This window comes from Chlorocebus sabaeus, chromosome 5 (assembly GCF_047675955.1).
Source record: "Chlorocebus sabaeus isolate Y175 chromosome 5, mChlSab1.0.hap1, whole genome shotgun sequence".
NCBI classification, from domain to species: Eukaryota; Metazoa; Chordata; class Mammalia; order Primates; family Cercopithecidae; genus Chlorocebus; species Chlorocebus sabaeus.
Window position 1 is genome coordinate 26,056,594 of NC_132908.1, and position 25,360 is coordinate 26,081,953.

The window sequence follows — 25,360 nt, forward strand, 5'->3', positions numbered from 1 at the left end:
GCCTTAGTCAAATTCCTATTATATCCAAGACTAAACTAGGGTTCCAAAAGTTGGTTTAATATTTTGTGGAAATGTTAGTATTTGTTCAGTTTGAGCAACAGTTAAATGGTAATTATTATTCTGTTTTTAAAAAGTACATATCGGGGGGAAGATAGAGAGAGAGAGAGAGACAGACAGACAGACAGACACAGGGGAGTCAACCAGCCATGCTCTGTGTACAGGAAAATCACTACACTTTCCACTCCCCCGAACGGCACATTACCAGTGTGGAGAAGGCATGCGTGGGCAGGAGCTCCATCACTTTGGCCACCACCTCCAAACTCTGCCGTAAGTACCGCTGCCACTCCGTCTGCTGCTGTGGGGGAAGCACAGGAAAATTAGCTCTCCCAGAATCCTCTTATCTTCCTTGCCAACCTCAAGTCCACTTTCAGAAATAAAATTTTGAAGAAATGGAAAATGATGGAACCAGGTTATCTGGTACAATAAAAAGGCCAAGCTAGAATTTTTTAAAAACAATGAATTAATTTCATTAAAAACTATTTCCTCAGAAAGTAAATGATCCATATAGAATAACCTATTTTCCCCCCTTGGGTTATAGGATACAGAGATGGAGGGCCACTTGTGAAATCACCTGTTGGAAATGATCACACATTACCTTCTGACACAGTCCACTACTGTGTCCCTATCCAAATAACCGACTGACTCAGTGCCACTCAGAATGGGGTCCACAGCCAGTCAGCAAAAGCATCCCTTGGCGGGGGCTGTCAAAAATGCAAATTCTGTGGTCCCCACCCTAAGCCTCCAGAATCAGAATCTGCTTTAACAAGCTGTTCTAGTGATTCTTATCCATGCTGACATTTAAGAAGCAAGACATGTCATTCCCCTTTTGGGAGATGAGGACGTTATGGCTTAGAGAAATGCCACACCCAGCCTTCCAATCTCCTCCATGCCCAAGGTTGCAGAGCTTCAAACCCAGGACATCTGGCTCTAAGCAAAGGGCTCTCTGTAACCCAAATATGATCACCCATAAGCTCTTGACCATGCCACAGTCACTCTAACTTTCAGAACAGCAGCAGTTAATTTGAAAAATTTTAAGCACCTAATGGTTTAAAAAAAAAACAAACAAACACTGGAATTGTTTCCTTACAGACATTTTCCTTATTAACGTTGGGGACATCAGCATCAGAAAATTCAAGACTGATTTTAAGAAATAGAAGTTTGCATAATACACCCCAAACAGACATCCTTTCATTCTAGCCTTATTGGTTCAGTATCTCGCTAACGGTCTCCACAAGCATCCAGCCAGCTCTTACCACTGCCCAGGTTGGGGAGCAGAGGCGAGGGTGCAAGGCAGGGGAGACAGAGAGGATACAGAGTTCTCACTAAACTACTTTTCATTGTACATACGGTTTCTCTACTTACATCTCTAGTCCACATAAAAAAGGCTGTAAAACATTTTTTATGGTTAATAAGTCAAAAGGGACTAGCAAGAGATTAAAAATTTCAAATGTACAACTCAAACCAGAAGACTACTCTGGTTTCAGAACAGTCTCCGGAGCAGAGGGCTCTGGGTTACAGGTCCCCATTCTGATTCACATTACAACATGAGAGCGACAAAAAGTCAATCAGGGCGTGCCGCTTACATCGTCATCCAGAGTCTCGTCATCCAACTCCTCCAGCTGGGCCTGGTTGTATCTGAACTGGATTCGATTCAACACCTCTGTGAGGAGGAGCACCAGGGCATCTTCGTACCTACACGGCAGGGAGAAATTCAACATCAATCAGGTGAAAGGAGGCTTTCAGCTTAGAATTTGGAAAAGGTCCCCTGCACTATAAAAGAAGTGGTGTCCATGTTGATAACCATGGAAAAGGAGCATCTAAATTCCTGAGGCTGAGTTTATGGGTTGGCAGGTGTGTGCGCGCATGGAACAGAAACAGAGGTATTTATTTAACGATGTACCAGGCACCATGTATCTTCCTGACAGACTGTTTATATAATAGCCTCTTTTGTCTCTGACAATAATTTCTGCCTTAAAATATATTTTGTCTGCTATTAGTACAGAGACCTGAGCTTTCTTTTGGTTACTTTTTGCATGGAATATCTTTTTGCATCTTTTTACTTTCGATCTATTTGTATCTGAATCCAAAGTGAGTCTCTTGCAGACAACATGTCATTGGGTCATGGCTTTATTAAAAAATCTATTCTCTGCCTTTTTAACAGGAGAATCTAATCTACTAAATGTAATGTAATTACTGATAAGGAGGCCTCATTTCTGCCATTTTGCTATTTATTTTCTATGACTTACGTTCCTCAATTCCTCCATTCCTGCCTTCTTTTGGGTCAAACAGGTATTTTCTAGTGCTGCATTTTAAATCTCTTGTCCTTCCTTTTACTAAGTATTTTCAAGTTATGGTCTTAGCAGTTGCTCTGGGGATGATAGGCACTGCATATAAATATTACCTAATTCAATGATTTAATGCTTTTAACAGCTGTGAGAAGTAAATGGTATCAATATTTTTCTGATGAAGAAACAACAATTAACCGAAGTTAAATAAACTGTCCAAGGCCACAAAGCTATTTCAAACCCAGGGCTCCGTAACTCAAAATCATGTTGTCTCTACACATAAATCACCAATGGATTTGTTTTGTTTTGTTTTGTTTTTGGAGACAGAGTCTCACTCTGTCACCCAGGCTGAAGTGCAATGGCGTGATCTTGGCTCACTCCAACCTCTGCCTCCCAGGTTCAGTGATTCTCATGCCTCAGCCTCCTGAGTGGCTGGGATTACAGACGTGAGCCACTATGCCTGGCTAATTTTTGTATTTTTAGTAGAGATGGGGTTTCACCATGTTGGTCAGGTTGGTCTTGAAATCCCGACCTCAGATGATCCACCAGCCTCGACCTCCCAAAGTGTCGGGATTACAGGCGTGAGCCACTGCGCACGGCACCAATGGGTTTTAAGCCTGCTCCACCCAACTCCCAAAACCTAATCTTTAGTCCATTTTAAGAAGACTTAGAAATTAAAAAGAGCCTGGGGAAACCATGACCCTCTGATTTGTGTCTAAGAATAATTTCTCAAAGAAATACTCAGAGCGGTAGGTTTGGTATCTCCCACATGTAGTAAGAACCCAACTCAGAAGATACCAAGTTATAAGCAACAACTGCTACCACAAAGACCAACAAACTGCTCATTTTCAAGAACAAATCATGTTGCCTAAATTAAATACTCGCCTATCCTGAAATGCTTCTAAGATAAGTTAACGGATTGCTCCCACTTACTAACCACCCAGTGCTGGTTAGTAAGCTCTCCACATCAATCTACTCTCCACAGTTGCAATGCTGGGGCTGAGACTCAAAGGATACTTCGTTTCAGTCAGTTAGGTTCTGTAGCAGGGACACTGGAGGGAGACTGGAAGGCAGAAGGGACAAAAGGACTGTATCCTTCCTGTGGGCTTGCTGTCCTGGCAGTGCTGCCCCAGCAACAGATACCTGGCAGCAGCAACTGGTTCCAGTTTCCAGCTTCATTCCACATTCCCAGAACTAGTATCGTGCACCCTCAGAGGTAGAGGCAACACCCTCTCCTCAAAGGAATGGTGCCAGTTCGAAAAGGTCCCTCCTCTGAACTCCTGCAGCAGCTGGATGGGGCTGCCTCTTCAGAGATCTGAACCCTAGTTGCTCAGGGCCCAAGCTCTGATCATCCAGATTTTGACAGCCCCAGCTTCTTGCCTTTGTACTTCTAGCCTTAGGGGTGGAGCCACTTCCTGTACTTACCAACCGTGTTATCTCAGTGTTCCCTCTGAAACCTATTTAATCGATTTCCTACACTGAATTTTCTGTTCAAATAATTAAGTATGGTTTCTGATTTCCTGACAGGACTCTAACTAATACACCACCCAATCTACTACAGTTGAGTACTAGGACAACATGATAATCAAAGCTAAAAGATATCCAATACCAAGACCAAATACGGTCCATTTAGTCCATGAGGTACAGCCCATGCGATGAGACTCAGTCTACAGACCACTTACAAATCCTCCTGGATTGTCCCATTTCAGATTTTGGTGTCTTTTTTTTTTTTTTTTTTTTTTTTTTTACATTAAGAATTTAACCTATGCCAAAATTGACATTTGTATTTATTTACTTACTTTTTAACATAATTTCAACTTTTATGTTAGATTCAGGGGATACATGTTCAGACTGGTTACTGGAGTATACTGCGTGATGCTGAGGTATGAGGTACAACTGATCTCCTCACCCAGGCACTGAGCATAGTACCCAATAGATTTTCAGCCCCTGCCCTCCTCCCCACTCCCCTTTCTATCAGTCTCCAGTGTCTGCTGTTGCCATCCTATGTCCATGAGCACCCACTGTTTAGCTCCCGACAGTTCATTTCTTAACTAGAGACAGACACTCCTTACTTACCATATCCAGCAGTGACTCCCCAACTGTAAGCAAACGACTTAACAATCTAACACACGCCAGCCCTAAAGTAGACTGGCAACTGAACAGGGCCCAGGAAAGAATGCTGGTAGGGAAAAAGGCACTAATAAAATCAACAACATCTGTGGGAAAATTCACCCAATAAAGTCAAAATCCCACTTAGTAAACTCCATAGAAAGGTAAGATCAAACATTTAGGCCTAGAGTTTATGTTTTTGCCTTTGTTCAAGACATAAATTCTAAAGTTACAGAAGTTTCACGCTACAAATTGCTGTGACAGATCAAAATATTTTCACAATTCTGCTAGGAAAGAAAATCTACTTCAGACCAGAGGACAGATGAATTTTGTCATCTATAAATTGTCTTGCTGTGCTAAAAGGAAATTTAGAGACTTTCTATGCAAATGTAACCCTAAATTAGACCTAAAATCTTAACTGGCAATTGGCAACTCTGGCTGGAAAAAAGAAAAAAAAAACTGTATCACTTAGAAAATTAAGTACAAGCAAAAACCAGGCAAATATGTACATAGATCATTGATCTCCCCAAGTGTCATGTGGGAGGTGGAGAAACTATATGCCTGTGACAGACACTCTGGTTGCCTGCTCAATACCCATTCTCCTTCCTCAGCAAGAGAACACTGAGTATTGGGGCCAACTCAAAGACAACATCTCCCCTGAACATGGAGGCGGCCAACAAGAGACTGAAAGCAGCTACTGGGTGGGACTTCTAAGAAGTCTTCTCTAGCCCAACCTATCCCACTTCTCATTTCTGCTGCCTGAATCGTGGGTGTGATGTCTGTAGCATATCCAGCATCGATCTCTGACCATAAGGTGATGATGGAGAGGGAAACCATACCTAATAGTAGAATAAATAGGTAAAAGGATTCAAAAAATTACTTGCTACACAAAGAGACACGACTTCTCAAGGAAAAGACAATCAACAGATGGCAACCTCAAGATGACAAAGGTGTAGGAATTATCAATGACTCTAAAACAGCTATAATAACAATGCTCCATGAGGTTCCTCTAAGGTCTGAATTGTGCGACTCTTCCCCAAAAACTACTCATTCATATATTGAAGCCTAACCCTCAATGTGTCTGTACTTGGAAGACAGGGCCTATAAAAAGGTAATAAAGTTATCTGAGGTCAAAGAGCAGAGCCTTAATCCAATAGGACTGTTGCCCTTATGAGAAGACAAAGAGACACAAGAGTTCTCTCCCTCCCTTTCCTCACGTGCACACAAGAAAGGCCACGTGAGCACTCAGAGAGAAGGCGGTGTCTGCAAGCCAAGAGAGCTCACAGAAACAGAATCTGCCAGCACCTTGAAGTGGAACTTGTAGACTCAAAACTATGAGAAAATACATTTCTGTTGTTTAAGGCTTTAAGGCCGGCCTGTGGTATTTTGTTATAGAGGCCCCAGATAACTAACAGAGCAGGTAAACAATATGAGAAAGAAACCTGGAACTTCAAGAATGAAGGAAAGGCAAGAGAAATGGCAATGTCTGGGTAAATCTAATAGACTACTTCTTTCTTAAGAGCTATAAAATATGAAAGATGGGTATGTGTATAAATTAGAACATTGGTGGGGTTTTCCAAGTATGTATATGTAAAACCTCAATATAAAGAAGAGAGGCTAAAGGACTCTAATCTATATGGTGGTAAGGTTTCCATACCACCCTTGTGGTAAAATGTGACTGTGAAAAGTTAAGTATATATAGTATAATACCCAGAACAACCATCACAAAAACCCACATAAAGAAATGTGGTCCGACACTCAATAGACACACTGGAAAAGAAAACTAAACGTGTATGCAACTAACAGAGTCTCAAAATAAATGAAGCAAAAACTGATCAAACTAAAAGGAGACAGACAAATCCAAAATTATTTTTGGAGAATTCACTCCTCTCTCAGTAACTGATAGAACAAGTAGGATAAAGAAAACATGTACAGGCTGGGCGCGGTGGCTCATGCCTGTAATCCCAGCACTTTGGGAGGCCAAGGCAGGCAGATCACCTGAGGTCAGGAGTTCCAGACCAGCCTGGTCAACATGGTGAAACCCTGTCTCTACTAAAAATACAAAAATTAGCCAGAGGTAGTGGCGAGCACCTATAATCCTAGCTACTTGGGAGGCTGAGGCAGAAGAATCGCTTGAACCTGGGAGGTGGAGGTTGCAGTGAGCCGAGATCACACCATTGCACTCCTCCAGCCTGGGCAACAAAGCAAGACCCAATCTCAAACCCAATCTCAAAAAAAAAAAAAAAGACATGTACAAATTAAACTAGAAAACAATAACAAAAAGGTATATGGAAAATCCCCAAATATTTGGAAACTAAACAAAGGAAATCTCCAAAGAAATTAGAAAATAGTTTAAATCAAATGAAAATTAAAATGTAACATTAAAACTTGAGGGATAGCCAGGCATGGTGGCTCACGCCTGTAATCCCAGCACTTTTGGAGGCCGAGGCAGGCAGCTCATGAGGTCACGTGATTAAGACCAGCCTGACCAACATGGTGAAACCCCGTCTCAACTAAAAATACAAAAATTAGCTGGGCATGGTGGTGTATGCCTATAATCCCAGCTACTCGGGAGGCTGAGGCAAGAGAACTGCTTGAACCCAGGAAGCAGAGGTTGCAGTGAGACAAGATCGCGCCACTGCACTCCAGTCTGGTGACAGACCGAGACTCCGTCTCAAAAAAAAAAAATTTGAGGGATAAAGCTAAAGCAGGGCTTAGAAGGAAATTTACGCATTAAAGGCTAATATATACCACAGAGATAAGCCTATAGGCCTCAAGTTCTGAAAGTTAAATAAAATTATACATGTTAAAGCAACTACGTAGTAGGTGCTCAATAAAATATATATGAATAAAGAACAAATGAACAAAGAAATGAATGAAAAACACACAGGCGATAAACAGACAAAATTCTAAGTCAAGTAAATACAAAGGACTGAAGCATATTCCTGGATAGCTTTTTCAACTCAATAAAGCAACTAAGACTCTATTCACTTGCCCTGTGGGGCAGTCAAGAACAGGAACTAGAAAGCTGCTAGAGCTCTGATCTAAACCTTGTTCACACCTTTTATTGCACCACAATGTTATGTGTAACACTGGCACTTCCTCTTTATTAAGCAGGTTCACCCACTCCAAAAAGCAAGGAGCAGTTTTTCTCACGCTCGCTCACATTTGTTTACAGTCCAATCTAATGTCACCGGAATCCCTACGCTGGTTTGTGGCCGGTACTTGCCAGAAGTCTAGTCACAAAGAGGCTCATAGAACATGACACAATGACTTTAGGTTGCTTCACACACTCAGGTTTCTTCATCTTCCTGTAAAAATAAATTTCTACACAGGTGACTCCCCTCACATTGACAAGCACAAAGAGCCAGAAGTGAGAGAGAAAGGGGAGGTGAACCAATGCTTATTTACTGAGCACCTACTGTCAGCCAAGGCACTTTACACTCATTGGTTCATTCCACTTTCTCAACAATTTGTGAGGAAGTCACAACTATCCAAAAGCACAAACAAAGAAAAGGAAAAGAAAATCCGGGCCTTTCCATGCCACCACCTCAAAATAGAGATCAGGACGTCTACCCCATCAGCCATTCCGCTCTGCAGGAATGGCTACAGAACATTTACCCAATTAACACTGGGGCTCAGGCTTTCTCAAGTCCCCACCGTCTCTCATCAAGAAACTCCTGACCAGGCAAGGGACCATGCAGAGCTCCAATTTCCAAGCTCCTAGGACCAAAAATAAATCTATGTACATTTGTGCTTCTAAATTAGTAGCTTACAATGCTTACCACTTTGTTGTGATGAATGATGCAAGACCTTTAAACCACAAGGGACAGGAAACGAGTGCTGCCTTTGTGACTTAACCACACCTACGTTTCCCATTTAAGACAGCAAGAAAACATTTTTGACTACTTCCTGCAAGATTAGTTGCTTCTGAAATATGATTCCAGAATATCCCAACTTCTCTCTGGTATATTTTATCAGCTGACAAACATTTGATCACACGTGCATACTCTTAGTTAACATAAATACGGTCATCACCAGAAGCCAGTGTTCTTCAGCAGCCGCTCCTGCAAAACAGTATCTCTCTGCTATATTAAGAGTCTCCCACAGCCTGGAGTGGTGAATGTAAGGGTTACCGAAAAAATTATAAGCTGAAGTTGAAATAGTTTCTTTGTGCAGCCCAGTGGACTAACACATGTTCTTTGTAGTCTACTGTCCTAGACCACTAGGGGGTATCTGATAGGACATGCAGTTCCCCAGATGGTGGTTACTATTTAACAGCATTAACCAGAGGAGCTTGGAGGGGTTTGTTGTTGTTGTTATTTTATTTTAGAGACAGAGTCTTTGTCTGTCAGCCAGGCTGGAGTGCAATGGCATGATCATAGGTCATTGTGGCCTCCAACTCCTGGGCTCAAGCAGTCCTCCTGCCTCAGCCTCCTGAGTAGCTGTGACTACAGGCATGCACCATTTTTTCTATTTTTTGTACAGACAGAGTCTTGCTATGTTGTCCAGGCTGGTCTCAAACTCCTGGGCTCAAGTGATCCTCCCACCTAGGTACCCACAAGGAGCTGGAATTACAGGTGCACACTACCATGTCTGGCTAATTTGTTTTTTAAGTTTTTGTAGAGACAGGGTCTCATTATGTAGGCCGGGCTGGTCCCAAACTCCTGCCCTCAAGTGATCCTCCTGCCTCAGCCTCCCAAAGTGCTGGGATTACAGGAATGAGCCATGGCACTTGGCCTGTCGTTTTATTTTTCAAAGGCATAAAGGCATTATATGTGTTACACTTAAAAAAGAATAAATCATGAAAAATTAGAAAGCCTCCGGCCGGGCGCAGTGGCTCAAGCCTGTAATCCCAGCACTTTGGGAGGCCAAGACGGGTGGATCACGAGGTCAGGAGATCGAGACCATCCTGGCTAACACGGTGAAACCCCGTCTCTACTAAAAATACAAAAAAAACTAGCCGGGCAAGGTGGCAGGCGCCTGTAGTCCCAGCTACTCGGGAGGCTGAGGCAGGAGAATGGCGGGAACCCGGGAGGCAGAGCTTGCAGTGGGCCGAGATCGCGCCACTGCACCTCCAGCCTGGGCGGCAGGGCAAGACTCCATCTCAAAAAAAAAAAAAAAAAAAAAAAAAAAATTAGAAAGCCACATTTAGGATGATAATCACATGATCAATGAAAAAAATTCCCACTGTTTCAAGTGGTCAGCCAGAACAACTAACAACTGTGACATTAGATAACAGATGCCTAGGCAGGCAGGCAAACATCTGCAGATAGGCTAAAGGCCTTTAGACTGTCCAGGGGCCATGCCACCTATCTCCACAGTCACAACCACAGTCGAAAGGCAGTAACATCTTCTATTATTCCTCTTTGCTATTTGTCATCACTATGACCACGTACTGAGTGCCTAATATATCTAGATGCTGTGCCAGCTATTTTACATACATGATTTCCTTGAACCCCAACCATCCTGCAAGAGAAGTATTAAGTACGTCCATTTTGCAAGAGGAAATGTGATCAGCATATAACCTGACCAAAAGTAAACACAGCTAGCCTAAAGCAAAAAAGGAATTTAAATTCTCTACACCACTGCTCCTTCTGTTGGTATAATGATCTGCAGAAGTGTGTGTTTAATACTAATAATCTGCTAGTATATATTTTCTCTTTTTTTTTTTTTAGACAGTCTCACTCTGTCACCTAGGCTGGAGTCCAGGGGCGTGATCTTGGCTCTCTGCAACCTCTGCCACCAGGGTTCAGGAGAATCTCCTGCCTCAGCCTCCCAAGTAGCTGGGATTACAGGTGCCTGCCACCACGCCCAGCTAATTTTTGTATTTTTAGTAGAGACAGGGTTTCACCTTCTCCGCCAGGCTGGTCTTGAACTCCTGACCTCGTGATCCACCCACCTTGGACTCCTAAAGCGCTGGGATTACTGGTATGAGCCACCACGCCCGGCCTTGTACTGTTTTTTAAAAAGCACTTTCATATTAACCATTTCCTCAGTTTATTCTCGCAACAAGCTTGAGAGATACGAAGGAATATGTAGAATATGTACACTAAATATAGAAAAATTAGGCATAGTCCCAGAACCAAAAAGATATGCCTATTTAGCATGCAAGAAAGATATTTTGGCACAAGTAACTTTTCCTTCAAGAATCTCATTTCAAAAACACAATTACTTAAAGTTGGCAACTTCACCAAAAACAGCATCTCCTGTGTGTAATACGATTTCTGATATATGAACGTACTACCTATAACCTGACACAGTAGCAATCTGGAACTTATTCCACAATTACAAAAACCATCTTTGGGAACAAAAGAACAAATGTTTAAACTTGGAAAATAAAATTCTCAAAAGAAATTTGCATATTTATTTATTTTAATTTTCAATAGAGACAGAGTTCAGCAAATGGAACCAGTGATTGGTACCAAGAGACACAGAGTCTCACTATGTTCCCAGTCTGGAGAGCAGTGGCCAGCCACAGTGTGATCACTGCACACAGCAGTTCTGAGCTCCTGGGCTCAAGTGATTCTCCTGCCTCGGCCTCCCATGTAGCTGGGACTATAGGTACATACTATCACATCTAGGTCCTGTTTAGAATTTGTAAAACTCACAAAACCTCAGGAATGGAAAAGCCTTTGGAGTTCCAGTCCAACCTTTTCTCTGCAGTGGAGTCTCTCCTCTCCACCCTCCTCCATTTGGTACATTTATGGGGAAAGAGTATTCACTAACACCACCACCAGCCGAACACTTACAGCGCGCCAAGCATTCTAAATATGTTAGTTCGTTATTTCAATTAATGTATCAGCAACTATTATCTTCATCCTCAGTTTACAAATGAGGAAATAGAAGCTTCCACAGGCTAAGTACCTTACCCAAGTACCCCTAGGTAGCAACTACAAAACCAGGATCCAAACATAGGTCTGTGCGATTCCCCGCATGGCTTCCACTTGACAGAACCTCCCTCATGCACTGGTTTTACAACACAAGGACCACCTAATCTGAAATTGCTCTTATAAATACTGTGCAAAGAAGTAGGAGCTATAACCAAACAGTAAAATCTGCAGGCACTCTCTTAAGTATGATAAAGTACCTAGGGCTAGATCACCTAGTTTGTAATCTCATAGCGTAAATATACGAATTATACGAATCAGGTTTAGTTTATTAGGAAACTACTCTGATCCTACAATGTAAAATATAGATTCTTTGCCTCCTTCATCACTGCCTGCTCACTGTGTGAATGCGATGCAGTTACCTACTGAGACTACGATGGGTATGCTTCTGCTAAGAAAAGCTGCCGCTTTTACTTTCCCCATATATGGATGCTGCCATTATTTTCCTGGCATGCTGAATCTCCACCTTCCTTTCCTCTTTTCCCCACCCTGTGACACAAAGAACATACTGTACAGGAAATATACTCTCTTCCTGCAAGCAAGAAAACTGGGTTTGAGAAACATATGGGGGGAAAAAACAAACCGTTCCCCATTCTCTGTTTTTTAAAAATATAATAAAAAGTGCAAAAGCAATTATCTCTGGGGTGTGGAATTATGAATAATTTATCTTCCTTACATTTTTCTGTATCTTCTCCTAGATTTAAAAATGAACACCTTTTTCTTAACAGGTATTTATTAATTTATTTAGGAAATTTTCAAACACATACAAATGGAGTAAGAACATAATGAACCCCAAGTTCCTATGAACTAACTCCAACATCAATCACCAACACATGGGCAGCCTGTTTCTTCTCTACACCAACCCACTTCCCTTCTACCCCCACTGGGTTATTTAAGCAAATCCCAGATGTCATATCATTTTATCCAATAAATACTTCAGCTTGTATCTCTAAAATAAGGGCTATTTTAAAAATTTAAAACATTAACACAAACGCATTAAAATATAAAAAATTAGTAATACATATTACTTTTAAAATTTTAAAAAGTCTTAACAAAATACTTAAAAGAGAAAAAAAAGGAAATGCTCAATGGCATTATTGCCTAAACAGCTTACATGACTCAGCTTCACTGAAAAGGTCCAGATGCATGGCTGTCCCTTAGGCCACTAGAATAACTGGCAAAATGACCGTCAGTGTCAGTGTTTAAGGAGTTTACCTGTTGAGAACTGCTTCCTTGTCTCCAAGACGACTTTTAATTTTACTTGTCAGATAGTCCAAAAAGAGCGTCCAGATATCCAAACAAGAGAAGTAACCTTCATGAGTAGGCTATGGTACAAAAAAAATCCAGACAATGAAATTATTTAATGCTACTATTCCTTAGAAACACACACATGCCAGCGTTTAATTCCAGCAGAATGATGACACCATAAGCCTAGATTCCCCAGTTTCCTGGTAATCAAAACTGGTGGATTTTAGTCAGTCTATAACACTGGGCCCTCCCGAACCTAACAAGACAAGAGTACCATGGAACACATCATAAGGGAGATACTGTGCAGGATAAACTGAGTTATAAAATAAGTCAAGCAAAAATCTATCTTAAAATCTCAGACTGTCATGCCTGTAATCCCAGCATGTTGGGAGGCCAAAGCTGGCAGATCACAAGGTCAGGAGATCGAGACCATCCTGGCTAACACAGTGAAACCCCGTCTCTATTACAAATACAAAAAATTAGCCGGGCATAGTGGCGGGCGCCTATAGTCCCAGCTACTCGGGAGGCTGAAACAGGAGAATGGCGTGAACTCAGGAGGCAGAGCTTGTAGTGAGCCGACACAGTGCCACTGCACTCCAGCCTGGGCAACAGAGTGAGACTCCGTCTCAAAAAAAAAAAAAAAAAAATCTGAGATGGTGGAGAGGGCTCTTACAGATCATCTAGTTTAAATCTATTTTCAAGAGAAAGAAACTGAGATTCAGAGATGTAAGCTGTTTAAGGCTAGAGTTAAAAACAGGTCCCTTTACCCCCAGCCAATGCTCTTTCCACTACAAACCATTATGAAAGCAAAAATCAGTTTCAGTGGCTTCAAAGCTGACAGGTTCACACACTGGAATGTAAGGAAAGTAACACTTGCAGTCTTCCTATAGAACAGACTGAAAATGAACTCATTAAGTCTGACCCTCAGGGCATTATCCCATTTGCAAAGGCAGGGATGTCAAACTTGCTAATAGCAACCTCTAACCAGGTGCTGATGTGGAGGAACAAAGTGAGAAGTCTTTGTAGGATCCTAGCAGTACAATGAAGACCACTGCACTAGTTAATTTTCTCAGGGGCTCTGAGATTCTATTTCTTGCAAAGTCCAGGCAACACAATCTCCAACACCAATCCTTGCCCTATGCATTCCGGTTCAACCTGTGGCTCCAACCCCTGATATCTCCACTCAAATGCTCACTACCTGAAAGACTCCTTTGGTTTTGCTAGTGGCTGTCTCACTGGACCACATATTTGGTGACAAGATCAAATATGAAAATAAACAATAACATCACCTTCTTGGATCAGTTTCTTTCCACTGCTGACCCACATGGAAATCTAGACGTTTACAAGGGCATACATGGAGGTGCCCAAGAAATAACTAACATTGGGTGGTGGTATCCAGTGGGAGTTCTCTGTACCTAAGCTGAAGTCTGAGACAGAATAAGTGTAACTTGACTGGGTGCGGTGGCTCATGCCTGTAATTCCAGCATTATGGGAGGCCAAGGCGGGTAGACTGCTTGAGACCAGGACTTCGAGACCGGCCTGGGCAACATAGTGAGGCCCAGTGTGTATATTTGAGGAAAAAAAATTAAAATATATAAAAAAAGGAAAAGAAAAAGTGGAACTTAAAAAGCCAGGCAAACTCCAACTTCACAACCCAAAGGGTAGCTCTGGAACTAGACAGGACCAACTTCAGAAAACAAAATGACCAAGTCCTGTCTCCACCTCATACTTGGCAATACTGACAATATCCATGACATGAAGTGAACCAGGAGAATAACTAGGAAAAACAATGAATAAGCCACATGGAAATGATATGGCAGCCAGACGGAGTGGCTCACGCCTGTACTTCCAGCACTTTGGGAGGCCCAGGCGGGTCGATCTCTTGAGATCAGGAGTTCAAGACTACCCTGACCAACATGGTGTAAACCCTCTCTCTACTAAAAATACAAAAATTAGCCAGGCATGGCAATGCATGCCTGTGATCCCAGCTACTAGGGAGGCTAGGGCAGGAAAATCGCTTGAACCCAGGAGGTGGAGGTTACAGTGAGCTGAGATCGTGCCACTGCACTCCAGCCTGGGCAACAGAGCAAGACTCTGTCTCAAAAAAAGGAGAAAGAAATGATATGAACAGTCCTTGGACAGGCCACCAGACTCACCCATCCAAGAGACACACTTCTTGTCCTGGGTTCAACTTGCTGAGCTTCCCTCAAGTCAATCACCAACGTTATCCCTCCTTGGTTCAAAACTATCCACCAGCCCCCTCAAAAGAGCACAGTTCATCAGATGCATAAGGAAGAGCCTTTGAGAAAGGCTACCACATAAATTCAAGTATTATAGCTCCGTCAAAGTACTTTATAATTATACATGTAAACTTCATGCATGTGAATTGAGGATTTGCTATATGCTCAAGGCTGGAGGAAAGGTGAGCAGACATCCCTGTATAACCTGAAGCACCACCTTTCACATCCATTCCTGCAGGCCCCACTGTGAGGGCTTGTGCCCTGCCCACAGAATGCCCATGACCTGGCCTCTGATAGTTCCTGTGGACATGGCTCATTCCGGTCATCAAGATGATGGGCTGGCTCCACTTCTGAAGTCACCTAACTTTTCAAAACCTTCACAGACCCATTTTTTAAATGGACCTAGACTCCAATTTACTTTTCAGATTCCAGGGCTAACTGATCTCTGAAAATCCAGGCAGGTTTCTTTAAGAAACTAATCACACCACTCTTATCTTCCAAGTGGTTTATGCTGTTTAGTTTTCATTTGCATTGGTCTATGTGATGTCCCTAAGAGTCCTGGAAAGTGGACAAATATTTTGCATCTTCCTCTTTTACAGATAAAGAACTCAAGGCTCAGAAGTCAAGTCGAGTCATGTCTTGCCAAGGTAACAAGACAATTAAGGAACAAAATCAGAACTAGAAAGTGGATCTTTGCCAGGCATGGTGGTTCACGCCTGTAATCCCAGCACTTTGAGAGGCTGAGTCGGGTGGATCACCTGAGGTCAGGAATTCAAGACCAGCCTGGTCAACATGGTGAAACCCTATCCCTACTAAAAATACAAAATATTAGCCAGGCGTGGTGGCGCATGCCTGTAATACCAGTTACTCAGGAGGCTGAGGCAGGAGAATTGCTTGAACACGGGAGGCAGAGGCTGCAGTGAGTCAAGATCGCTACATCTCACTCCAGCCTGGGCGACAAGAGCAAAACTCTGTCTCAAAAAAAAAAAAAAAAAAAAAAAAAGAAGAAGAAGAAGAAGGTGTATCTTAAGGCTCTTGGTCCACAGCCCTTCCCCACAGGGTATACCATCTCAGGCACAGTTTCAGGAAGAACGGGCAAAATGAAAAACACAAGAACAAGAAGGAGTGGTGAGGATGCACTAAGCTTAGGAGCATTAAGACAGAGAGACATAGGATTATACATAGCCAAGAGGCTCAGCGAGCAAGGCAAGGCAGGAGGCAGCAGACACCTGCTGAGCACTGCAAAGAAAAATGCAGGAAAAGAAACAGAAAAGGAGAAATGGTTAAAGAAGATACTAGCACCATCTTCTGTCTTACGACTGTTCTTCAAAATTATGTTTATCAGTACAGTCATGTACCATATAACAACATTTCCATCAATAATAGACTGCATGTATGACAGTGGCCCAATAAGATAACCCTGTATTTTTATTCTACCTTTTCTATGTTTAGATACAAATCCCTACCCTTGTGTTACAGCTGCCTACAGTATTCTACACAGTACAAATAGTAGAGTAGTACTCTACACAGTAACACACTGTACAGGTTTGTGGCCTGCACCACCTAGCCTACATGTGTGATGGGCGCTCCCATCTAGGCTTGCATAAGTGCGCTCTATGAGGTCCACACAATGATGACATCACCTAACAACACATTCATCAGAACACATCCCTGTCAATTAAGGGATGCAACGCATGACTGTACTAAAATTTGTGAATTTTAGAAACAACAGACAAAAATAGTAAGTATATTCATATAACCCTCTAGACGAAAGAAAGACACATTTTCCCACATTACAGTTTAATAAAGCTATCATAGCTTTATTAAAAAGCTATGATAGAGTAAGATCATACTTGTTAGTGAACAGATGAGAACTTAAAGCTGTCTCTTGAGATCATTTAATTTCTTATTCTTAAGTCTTATTCCAAAGACCTTCCCTACAAGCAGGCCTTGGTCCTAGAGTGCACCTTGCCACCTTTTCAGCTGTCTACCCTGGTTTACCCACAGTAAGCTGGGACAGTGTACCTTTCAGGTTCCTGTCCCTCTACCTAGTGCTCAGAATCTGACTCTGTCTGGACCTCAAAGACACAGCTACTCCCACAGGTGGCCAGCCTGCTCCCAGAAAGGAAGGTCCTCATACAGGAGACAGGAGAGCAGAAAGGAGCTCGTCTGACGATTGCAGGTAGAGAGAGGAGGAAAGAAGCTTGTGGTTTGCTTCACGGGCACACTTTTTCCCTAATTACTTTCCCAATATATAAATATATAAAACCACCATTTTCAATTCGATGACACATAGGAGTCTACTGAAAGAATCATAAAAAATAAATAAGGGGAAAGACCTGAAGATGTCCATTGCAGTCTATCTTCTTAGGTGAGGAAACTGAAATCTAAGTAAATTTAAGGTATTTCCAAGGACACAGAACTAATAGAAATAAGCAGACCTCAAACACAAAACTTTTGGGTCCAATCCAAAGAATCAGGCATAAGACATGCCTACTTTAAAAGATGTTTCACTGTCTTCTATACTATACACACCAGAAGACCCCATTTTACATAGAGAGTGAAATGTCAAGACACTGTCATTCCATCTCCCCCAAGTAAGCCTCCTGTTTCTGGCCTCAGCACTGGCTCCTCAGCTCCCCCATTTCTGTTACACTATTTAACACTCACTCAACATTCTCTCAAATCCTCCTTTTTCATGGTCTCCTTTAAAATTCCTCTGGATGTCTCAAAACTATCCCACCTCTGATGCTTCTCCCCTACATCCTCACCCTCCTGCAGCCACTTCAAGTTCTCCCAAGGACTAGTGAGCTCGGCACGGCTCTCCTCATGCTCTGCACGCACTTGCCCCTCTACCTGACACCTCTGAGCTTCTTCAAGTTTTGGCCTTCCCACCCCTGCTCCCAGAACTGGCTCATCTTTACCACTGGGTACTCTTCTAGTTTCACATGTCAAGACCTTCCTTGAGAAAGGACAGCTTTCACATCAAACCCCTGCTCCAAGTCATATACACAACCCTCCTAGCCTAGACCCTTGTCTCTCCTCTAGCCACATTAAGCTACAACACTAGTGGTTTTAAAAAAAACTACTTCTAAAATCAAATGTCCTCAGCGACCCATTAGTTTCATCCCTGGTACATGCCAACAAAAAGAGTAACCTGTGTACGTCCAAAAGCACGTATAAGAATGCTCACTGCAAGATCAGCAAGCACTGGAAGCAGCCAAATCAGCAGGGGAGTGGACTTGCAAACAATGACTTAACAACAGCACAATGAAAATCAACACACGACTGCCACACACAACGCAAGCGAAGCTCACAAACATGATGGCCAACAAAAACGCAGATAAAACATACATTATATGCTTTCATTCACAGAAGCTCCAAAACAGGCAAAATTAGTCTGTGGTATTAAGGTCAGGACTGGGGTTACCTCTGGGGAGAAAAAAGGGGAAGTGCTTGGAAAGGACATGAGATTTCCTGGGTGCTGGCAACATTCTATTTCTTGACTTAGGTGATGGTTACATGCATATGTCGATTTGGGGAAAATTCATCTAATTACACATAAGATTTATGCACTTTTCTGTATGTGTGTCATACTTTAACTTAAAAAGCTTATTTTAAAAACACATGGCTGGGCACAGTAGCTCATACCTGTAATCCCGGCACTTTAGAAGTCCCAGACAGGAGGCTCACTTGAGGCCAGGTGTTCAAAATCAGCCTCGTCAATGTAACAAGACCCAGTCACTACCAAAAACTTTAAAAACTAAAATAAAAACACACACCAACAGGTACAGGGGATAGGATGTGATAGAAATATCTAAAATTGTACTGTGGTGATGCCTGGACAGCTCTATGAATTCAATGAACATCACTGAATTATACAATTACAATGAGTGAATTTCATGATATATACAATTATACCTCAATAAAGCCACATATATAATTTTATATATTTTTATGTGTGTGTGTGTGTATATATATATACATACATACTAGAATGAGTAGGGTCACTAGAATGTAAGTAAACTCAAAGCAGGCAAACACTTTGCTTGTGAAGGTTATATGTCCAGCTCCTAGAATACAATAGGAACTCAAAAAACATTTGTTGAGGGGGAGAAAAAATTGGACACTACCAAAACTTAACTCTCAAGAGCTTCACTATATATAATCTTCTTGAGGGAGGTTTCAGTGACAGTTACAGAATAGAACTAAAGGCCCTAATTTCAGACTTTTCCTGTCTTTGGCTTTGCTCACATAATAGTGGTCAAGAGCCCTGACTCTGGGTTCAGATCCCAGCTCCACCACTTACTAACTGTATGACTCTAAGCAAAGTTACTCTTTGTGCCTCAGACTCTTCACCTGCAAAATAGAGATGACAATGGTAATAGAACCTACTTCACAGGGATGTTAGGGAGATTAAACCTGTGACTCTTCACATAATAAGCATTACATTAATGTTTAGAAAATAAAGCTGAAAGAAAAATTTTCTTCTTCTCAAAGTAACAAGGTAATAAACCTTTTCTCTGGAAGGGAAGGATGGCTTTGGTGCTTTACCTGATGAAATGTGTACTTGAACAAAAGTGTCAAAAACTCCACCACAGGGAACTGGGAGTAAGACTCGATTCTTCTTAGGTGAACACTCACAAAGAGCCGAAGAAAGTCGGTAAACTTCTCGATATAGCTAAACGAGACAAGACAAAAGGTGACAATAAGAAACCCAGCCACCTCCTTAGAACTTAAATTCAATCCAAAGTTCTTTCAGTACAGAACTATACAAATTTGTAATATATTTTCTTTTAAAAATATAAAGGCCTGCAACAATTACCTACAGGACAGGCAACCCTTCATTCCATTAACCACCTGAAACATAGCAGAAAAGCAACTTTAATCCTCAGACACTGTCTGCTAAAGCTTCTTATAATGTAGTGCGCTCATATTTACTAAGTCATTTGTGTTGTGACCCAATTAAAGTGAAGGGAAATCAAAACGTTGATGGGCAGATCACTGTATTATTTCAATCTGGCAAGTCCAGAAGGCTGGTTTTCTTTCCAGGAGGCCAAAATACTAAAATGAATGGTGCTAAAGACACAAAAACAAAACCAGGCTACAAATGGCATGGCATCCAGGTAAGATGTACTCAGGCTTGCAACCTAATGGCCATTTTTCCCCCTTTGGTTCCTGGTGCTAATTAAACACAGCATATCCCAATACTCTAAAAGTGATTTCAAACACAAGGGAGGAAGGCTATTAGAGCTGGGCAAGCCTCAGGGACTTTAGTCTGATGCTTCCATTTTGCAGATGAAGCCCAGAGAGGTAAAGTGACCAGCCCAAAGTCACTCAGCCAACTCATGGCAGAACGGGACTATCATCCACTCCCAATCCAGTGCTCTTTCTTTTCACTTCACAGTGAATCCCCAACTCATTTGTATTCACAAAATCATTTCACAGAGGAGTGTGGGTCACAGCTGCAAGGATAAGAGATCTCCATTATTAAATACACAGCACATCATCACTCTCACATTTCAGAAACTGTCATTTTAAGCCCCTAAATACCAAAAGGTGATTAGAAAATGAGATGGCCATACTTTCATAAATCACATTTCAGAGACCAACACAAAAAGGTAAAGACACACTAGGCCTTAGCTGAAAATGAAATAATGGCTAAAAGCAATTCTGAAACTCATTACTGCAAAAGCTATTTTTCAAAAACAAAGATACGTGAAATAATAAAAGGAGAGAAAACTACTACTCAGAAAAGCAAAACTGGCCCAGAAATAACATGTCCCATGTTGCTCCTGGGACCTATCTCCCTGAGGGTGGCCAGCCTGCCTGCCTGCCTGACCTCTATGTGGCCGAGCTTATTTGCAGCTTTTTAAAAAATACATATTAATTTGTTTTGATAAAGAGAACGGCTGTCTCTGTGGATCATGGGGCCAAGTACTCGAAAAACAGTAAGGCACTAAAATCAACTGTTTCTAGAGACAGGAACATACAAAGACACTTCTCTCTGGTGTCATCAATCACTAATACTCAAGAGTAGGAACTCCTTCCTCACTCGCTTATGACAGTTTTACATGGATATTCAAAGTCACCAGCCAGCTGACTGTTCTTTAGGAAGATGCACTCAATTCCCTACTACCCATTTAAAAAAAACAAAAAAACAAAAAAAACAAAAAAAAAGCCATGGGCTAAATACAGAACAATCTCAATTTTACTTTAGTATCTAACCCAATTTTTTAAAAATACAAACAAGGCTGTTCAGTAGCTAAAACTACAGATTTTATTTCACCTCATTTTCTTTCCCTTGCCCACCTTCTGGTACAGGTGCTAATGAACAGTAGAAAGTTAGGGGGAAAGGAAAGGCAGTAGAGGGAAAGAGAAGCCAAGGATCTGGTTAGCAGCTCCTAAACAACTGAGAATAGACTGAGCTGTTTAGAATTAGTGGTAGGGCACCCAGAGCCAGGAAGCAAGCACACAGCATTACTTATGTCACCTTTCTGCTCCCAGGCACCTCTCAGCTTTCACAGGGCAATAGGAAGCACAGGATTAAAATGTAAAACCAAGAGCACAAAAGTTACACGTAACATCAGTACATAGACAATCCATAATGACATTTCTATACCATCCACAAATGGAAGCCACAACAAAGTTGTCTTTAATTATGATTAAAGTCAAAACAACTGCTATTTGATAACTGATACAAGTAGCTAGATTTTTAAATTAACATATGAGATACTGACATGAGACACACAGATCATAAAAATAAATGAAGGTAATACAGCCTTTCTTAAAAACAGACAGAAAGAATATGAAAGTGAATAATGATGCCTTTGAATTCAGGTAGAAAGCTATCACCAAATAATTTTTAAGAACATATTACCATATCAGATTGTGTTCTTATAGAGAGCAAACATGTCGGTTTTACAATAACCCAAACCAAAATAATCTTATATACCAATTTTTTAATTTTAGAAAAATGCTATAAAACTATCCAATTTAAAAAGCACTAAAACTTTCAACTTTAGGTACTTGACTTTATATTCTGCTATTTACTCTAAGGGAAAGAAAATAGCTTAATAACAAAGGGCAATCTAAGGAAAACTGAGAATATTAGTAACTTTTGCTGCCATGTCATCTGTAAATATTTACTAATTCGATACAATTTATTGCTTGAAAGTCTCTAAACAGTCAATCTGATTGTTCATAATATAAGTTTCCAACTTCCCTCTTGTTTTCATACAGCAGTAGTATCATGTTAACCAAAGTTGTAAGATACATAAATGACCTCATCTGCAAGAGACATAAATCATGAAACCCTGCCTCAGAGTACCATGATAGAATCATCTTTCAGAGTGCTTTTTAAAAAAACAAAGGAGGTCATTGTAGGCGCCATCGAGAGGAAAATAACAAAGAAACACAGTTGTGTGCTACATTAACCTGTGCACACATTAACATCCCTCCTATAGTTTGATGAAAACTTGCCATTGATGTAAAACTCACAATAATAACAATTCCTGTATACTGCAGGATGTTCACTTGGGAAAAGTCAAATGGTAAAAACTGACACCAAGTGAGAAAGGGCGATTATAACTCCTGTACCTCCACGGACCTCTTCTCCTGTTCTTGGCTACGCAGGAGCAGCAGTTTCAGTCCCTGCACCACCTCAGACCTGCAAGCAAATAGTAAGGAAAAGGGGACAAGAGGAGTAGAAGGGAGGACAGGAGATGGATGGGGAGAAAAGACAACAAACCTACACAAGGCACAAGCATTTTTCAAACTCAGTCACTTCCCTTAACCACCCAAGCCCTTCCAGCTAATCTCAGACTTACTGGCACACACCTACCTTTCTGTTCCTCACCAGGAGCCCCATATTCTGAAATCAAAGAGGATTACAGATGCCATGCAGCCCAGCATGGTAAACAGTCAGGGCCCTTTCTTGGGGCACACCAGCTCCACGCCTGGTTTCATTACCTCTCATCGAGCTCTTCTAGCCTGCTCTTCACTGTGTGGGCATTGTTATCCTTGGTGATTTTCTGCAGGAGGTAGAAAGTCTGCTGGAACATACGCAGTAAATACTCCTCAAATTCCATAGGCACACAGTTCTTGGACATGAGTTCATTGATGCAGGACATGGCCAGGACCCCAAGCCGGCCGCGCTCCTGACCCGAGACACAGTTCTGGCTGCTGCCGTTAACTGACGCCATCTTTCTGGCACGGATGTCACAGCCAAATCGCGCAAAGTGGAAGATGGTGGTAAGGAGGGATGGGGTGATGCTGGCAGATAGAGGAATCCAACTGAAGAGATGGGCCAGGCACTCCAAGGCCAGGGAACAGATATACTCACTCTCCACATCAAGGATGGGAATTGGCTGATTCAACAGTTTGGCTGAACTGGGACTCTGCAACAGGTTACTCAGTAAGTCACCTGAAAAATAGGAAAGGCTTTTAAGCTATCCAGCATCAAATCTCTTACAAATAACTTTAAGTAATTCTCCTTCAAAAAAAAAATATATATATATATATATTTTTTTCACAGCTAATTAAACTGATATATATGTATCAGTTTAATTAGCTGTGAAATAAACAGTAATTAGGAAATTTTAACAGTACAGTACAAATAAGATAACTGATTATGATTCTTAGTGAGGGGGATCTGGATATAATCTTTAGTGCTTTGACTTAAATTTAGTTTTAGTGAGATTTGTACAACAGCGGTTTCCCAGGAGACATAAGTGAAGAGAAGATGGGATTATTCTCTGGCTGCAAAACCCCAAATCCACTCAAGTTTTTCTTTTCTTGCTAGTCTTCCCCCAAATCATGACCTTGCTGTTGAAAAGCATGATACATGACCATTAAATAAATAAACAAATAAAAACCCCTAACACCACATACAAAGTTGGGCACCAAATGAATTAAAGACTTAAACCAAAGATAAAACTTTAAAGTTAACAGAAGAAAATATAAGAGTATTTGAAATATAAGAGAGAAAAAGACTCCTTAAACCACCAAAATGAAAACCTTAACAAAAAATACTGATGAATATAATATCAAAATTAAGAGTTTCTAATCAAGGCTGGGTGCAGTGGTTCATGCCTGTAATCCCAGCACTTTGGGAGGCCGAGGCGGGCGGATTACCTGAGGTCAGTAGTTCAAGACCAGCCTAACCAACATGGTGAAATGCTGTCTCTAGTAAAATACAAAGTAAGCCAGGCGTGGTGGTGCATGCCTGTAATTCCAGCTACTTGGGAGGCTGAGGCAGAAGAATTGCTTGAAACAGAAGGTGGAGGTTGCAGTGAGCTAAGATCACGCCATTGCACTCCAGCCTGGGCAACAAGAGCGAAACTCCATCTCAAAAAATAAAAAATAAAAACAAAAACAGAGTTCCTAATCAACGAAAAACATTAAGGGAAAGTTACTAGGTGGACAACAGACTGTGAGAAGATATTCACAATTTCTAACATCAAAAAGGACTGAAAGCTAAAATCTATTTTTAAAATGCTACACATCAGTAAACACAACAACCCCAGTACAAAAACAGACAGGTGATATGGAGAGACAATTTTCAGAGAAGAAATTCTAAAGCATATGAAGAGATTTCAAATTCCATTAGTAATCAGAAAAAGCAAATTAAAAGGAGTCGGAAAAAATGTTGGCAAATGCCAGACGTCAAGTACAAGGAATGGACGTAGGAACCTTCACAAGGCGGTGCAGGAGGAAGGGCCATTCTGAGGAGGACCTGGCACTCTGGAATCCTACTAAACATTCACATATCCTCTCGCCTGACCATTCTCCTGGTATGCTCCCAACACAACCCTCACACGGGTCCATGAGGGGACAGGCAGAGGTGCATGAAGGGGAGAGCTAGAGGCAGTCTGGCCTCCTCCTTGGCAGGAGAAGATAGGGAATGCAGAGGCAGATATCATATCACACAGTGAGCAGATAGAGGACTAAGGCATAGATGGGCAACAGTTTGGAGAGACCTTAAAAAGATACAGTTGAATTAAAAGAAAGAAACGGAATGATAGTTTCACTATACCACTTACATATTAAAATATATGGACACAAAACAGTAAGTTCTTACAAAAGCATGTTACCAAACAAAAGATAGAGGTTATCTACATTAAAATGGCTGTTGATTATGGGGAAGGGGGTCCACAAATTCAAAACTATTTTTAAAGGAATACTAAGATGCTCTTTTCCTTTTCCACTTTCATTATCTCCAAGTGTACAATGGAGCTTTCCAGAGGCTACATCACATGGGATATTGCAACAGATGAAATGCAGAAGCTGCCCTTCACTAAGCCACATGTTAGAGATTTGCAAAACTGCAAAACAACACCACTCTTCTCAGTGAATTTTTCTGTTTGCTTTGAAAAATGTAGGTTTTTTTATTAAAGTATATTATCTGTTAATATGTAATGGGTTCATCAGTTATTTTCAAATGAATTAATGACTATTTCTATATTTTTCTCAGTTTTTCTATCAACAGATATAACTTACAAAGTGTTTTGAGGACCTCAGTAATTTT

General features: G+C 41.4%; 1 protein-coding gene across 2 annotated transcripts in view; it reads right to left on the reverse strand.

The window, feature by feature from the left end:
- The window catches only part of XPO6 (exportin 6), a 117,095-nt gene that overhangs the window by 35,896 nt on the left and 55,839 nt on the right, over window positions 1-25,360 (reverse strand). For both annotated transcript variants that reach the window (XM_007988709.3, XM_007988719.3), the window contains 5 exons: window positions 22,804-23,257; window positions 19,387-19,513; window positions 12,560-12,669; window positions 1,644-1,752; window positions 263-355 (listed from right to left, as the gene is read on the reverse strand). In XM_007988709.3, the coding sequence (XP_007986900.3) occupies window positions 263-355; window positions 1,644-1,752; window positions 12,560-12,669; window positions 19,387-19,513; window positions 22,804-23,257 (893 nt within the window). The remainder of the gene's footprint in view (window positions 1-262; window positions 356-1,643; window positions 1,753-12,559; window positions 12,670-19,386; window positions 19,514-22,803; window positions 23,258-25,360) is intronic.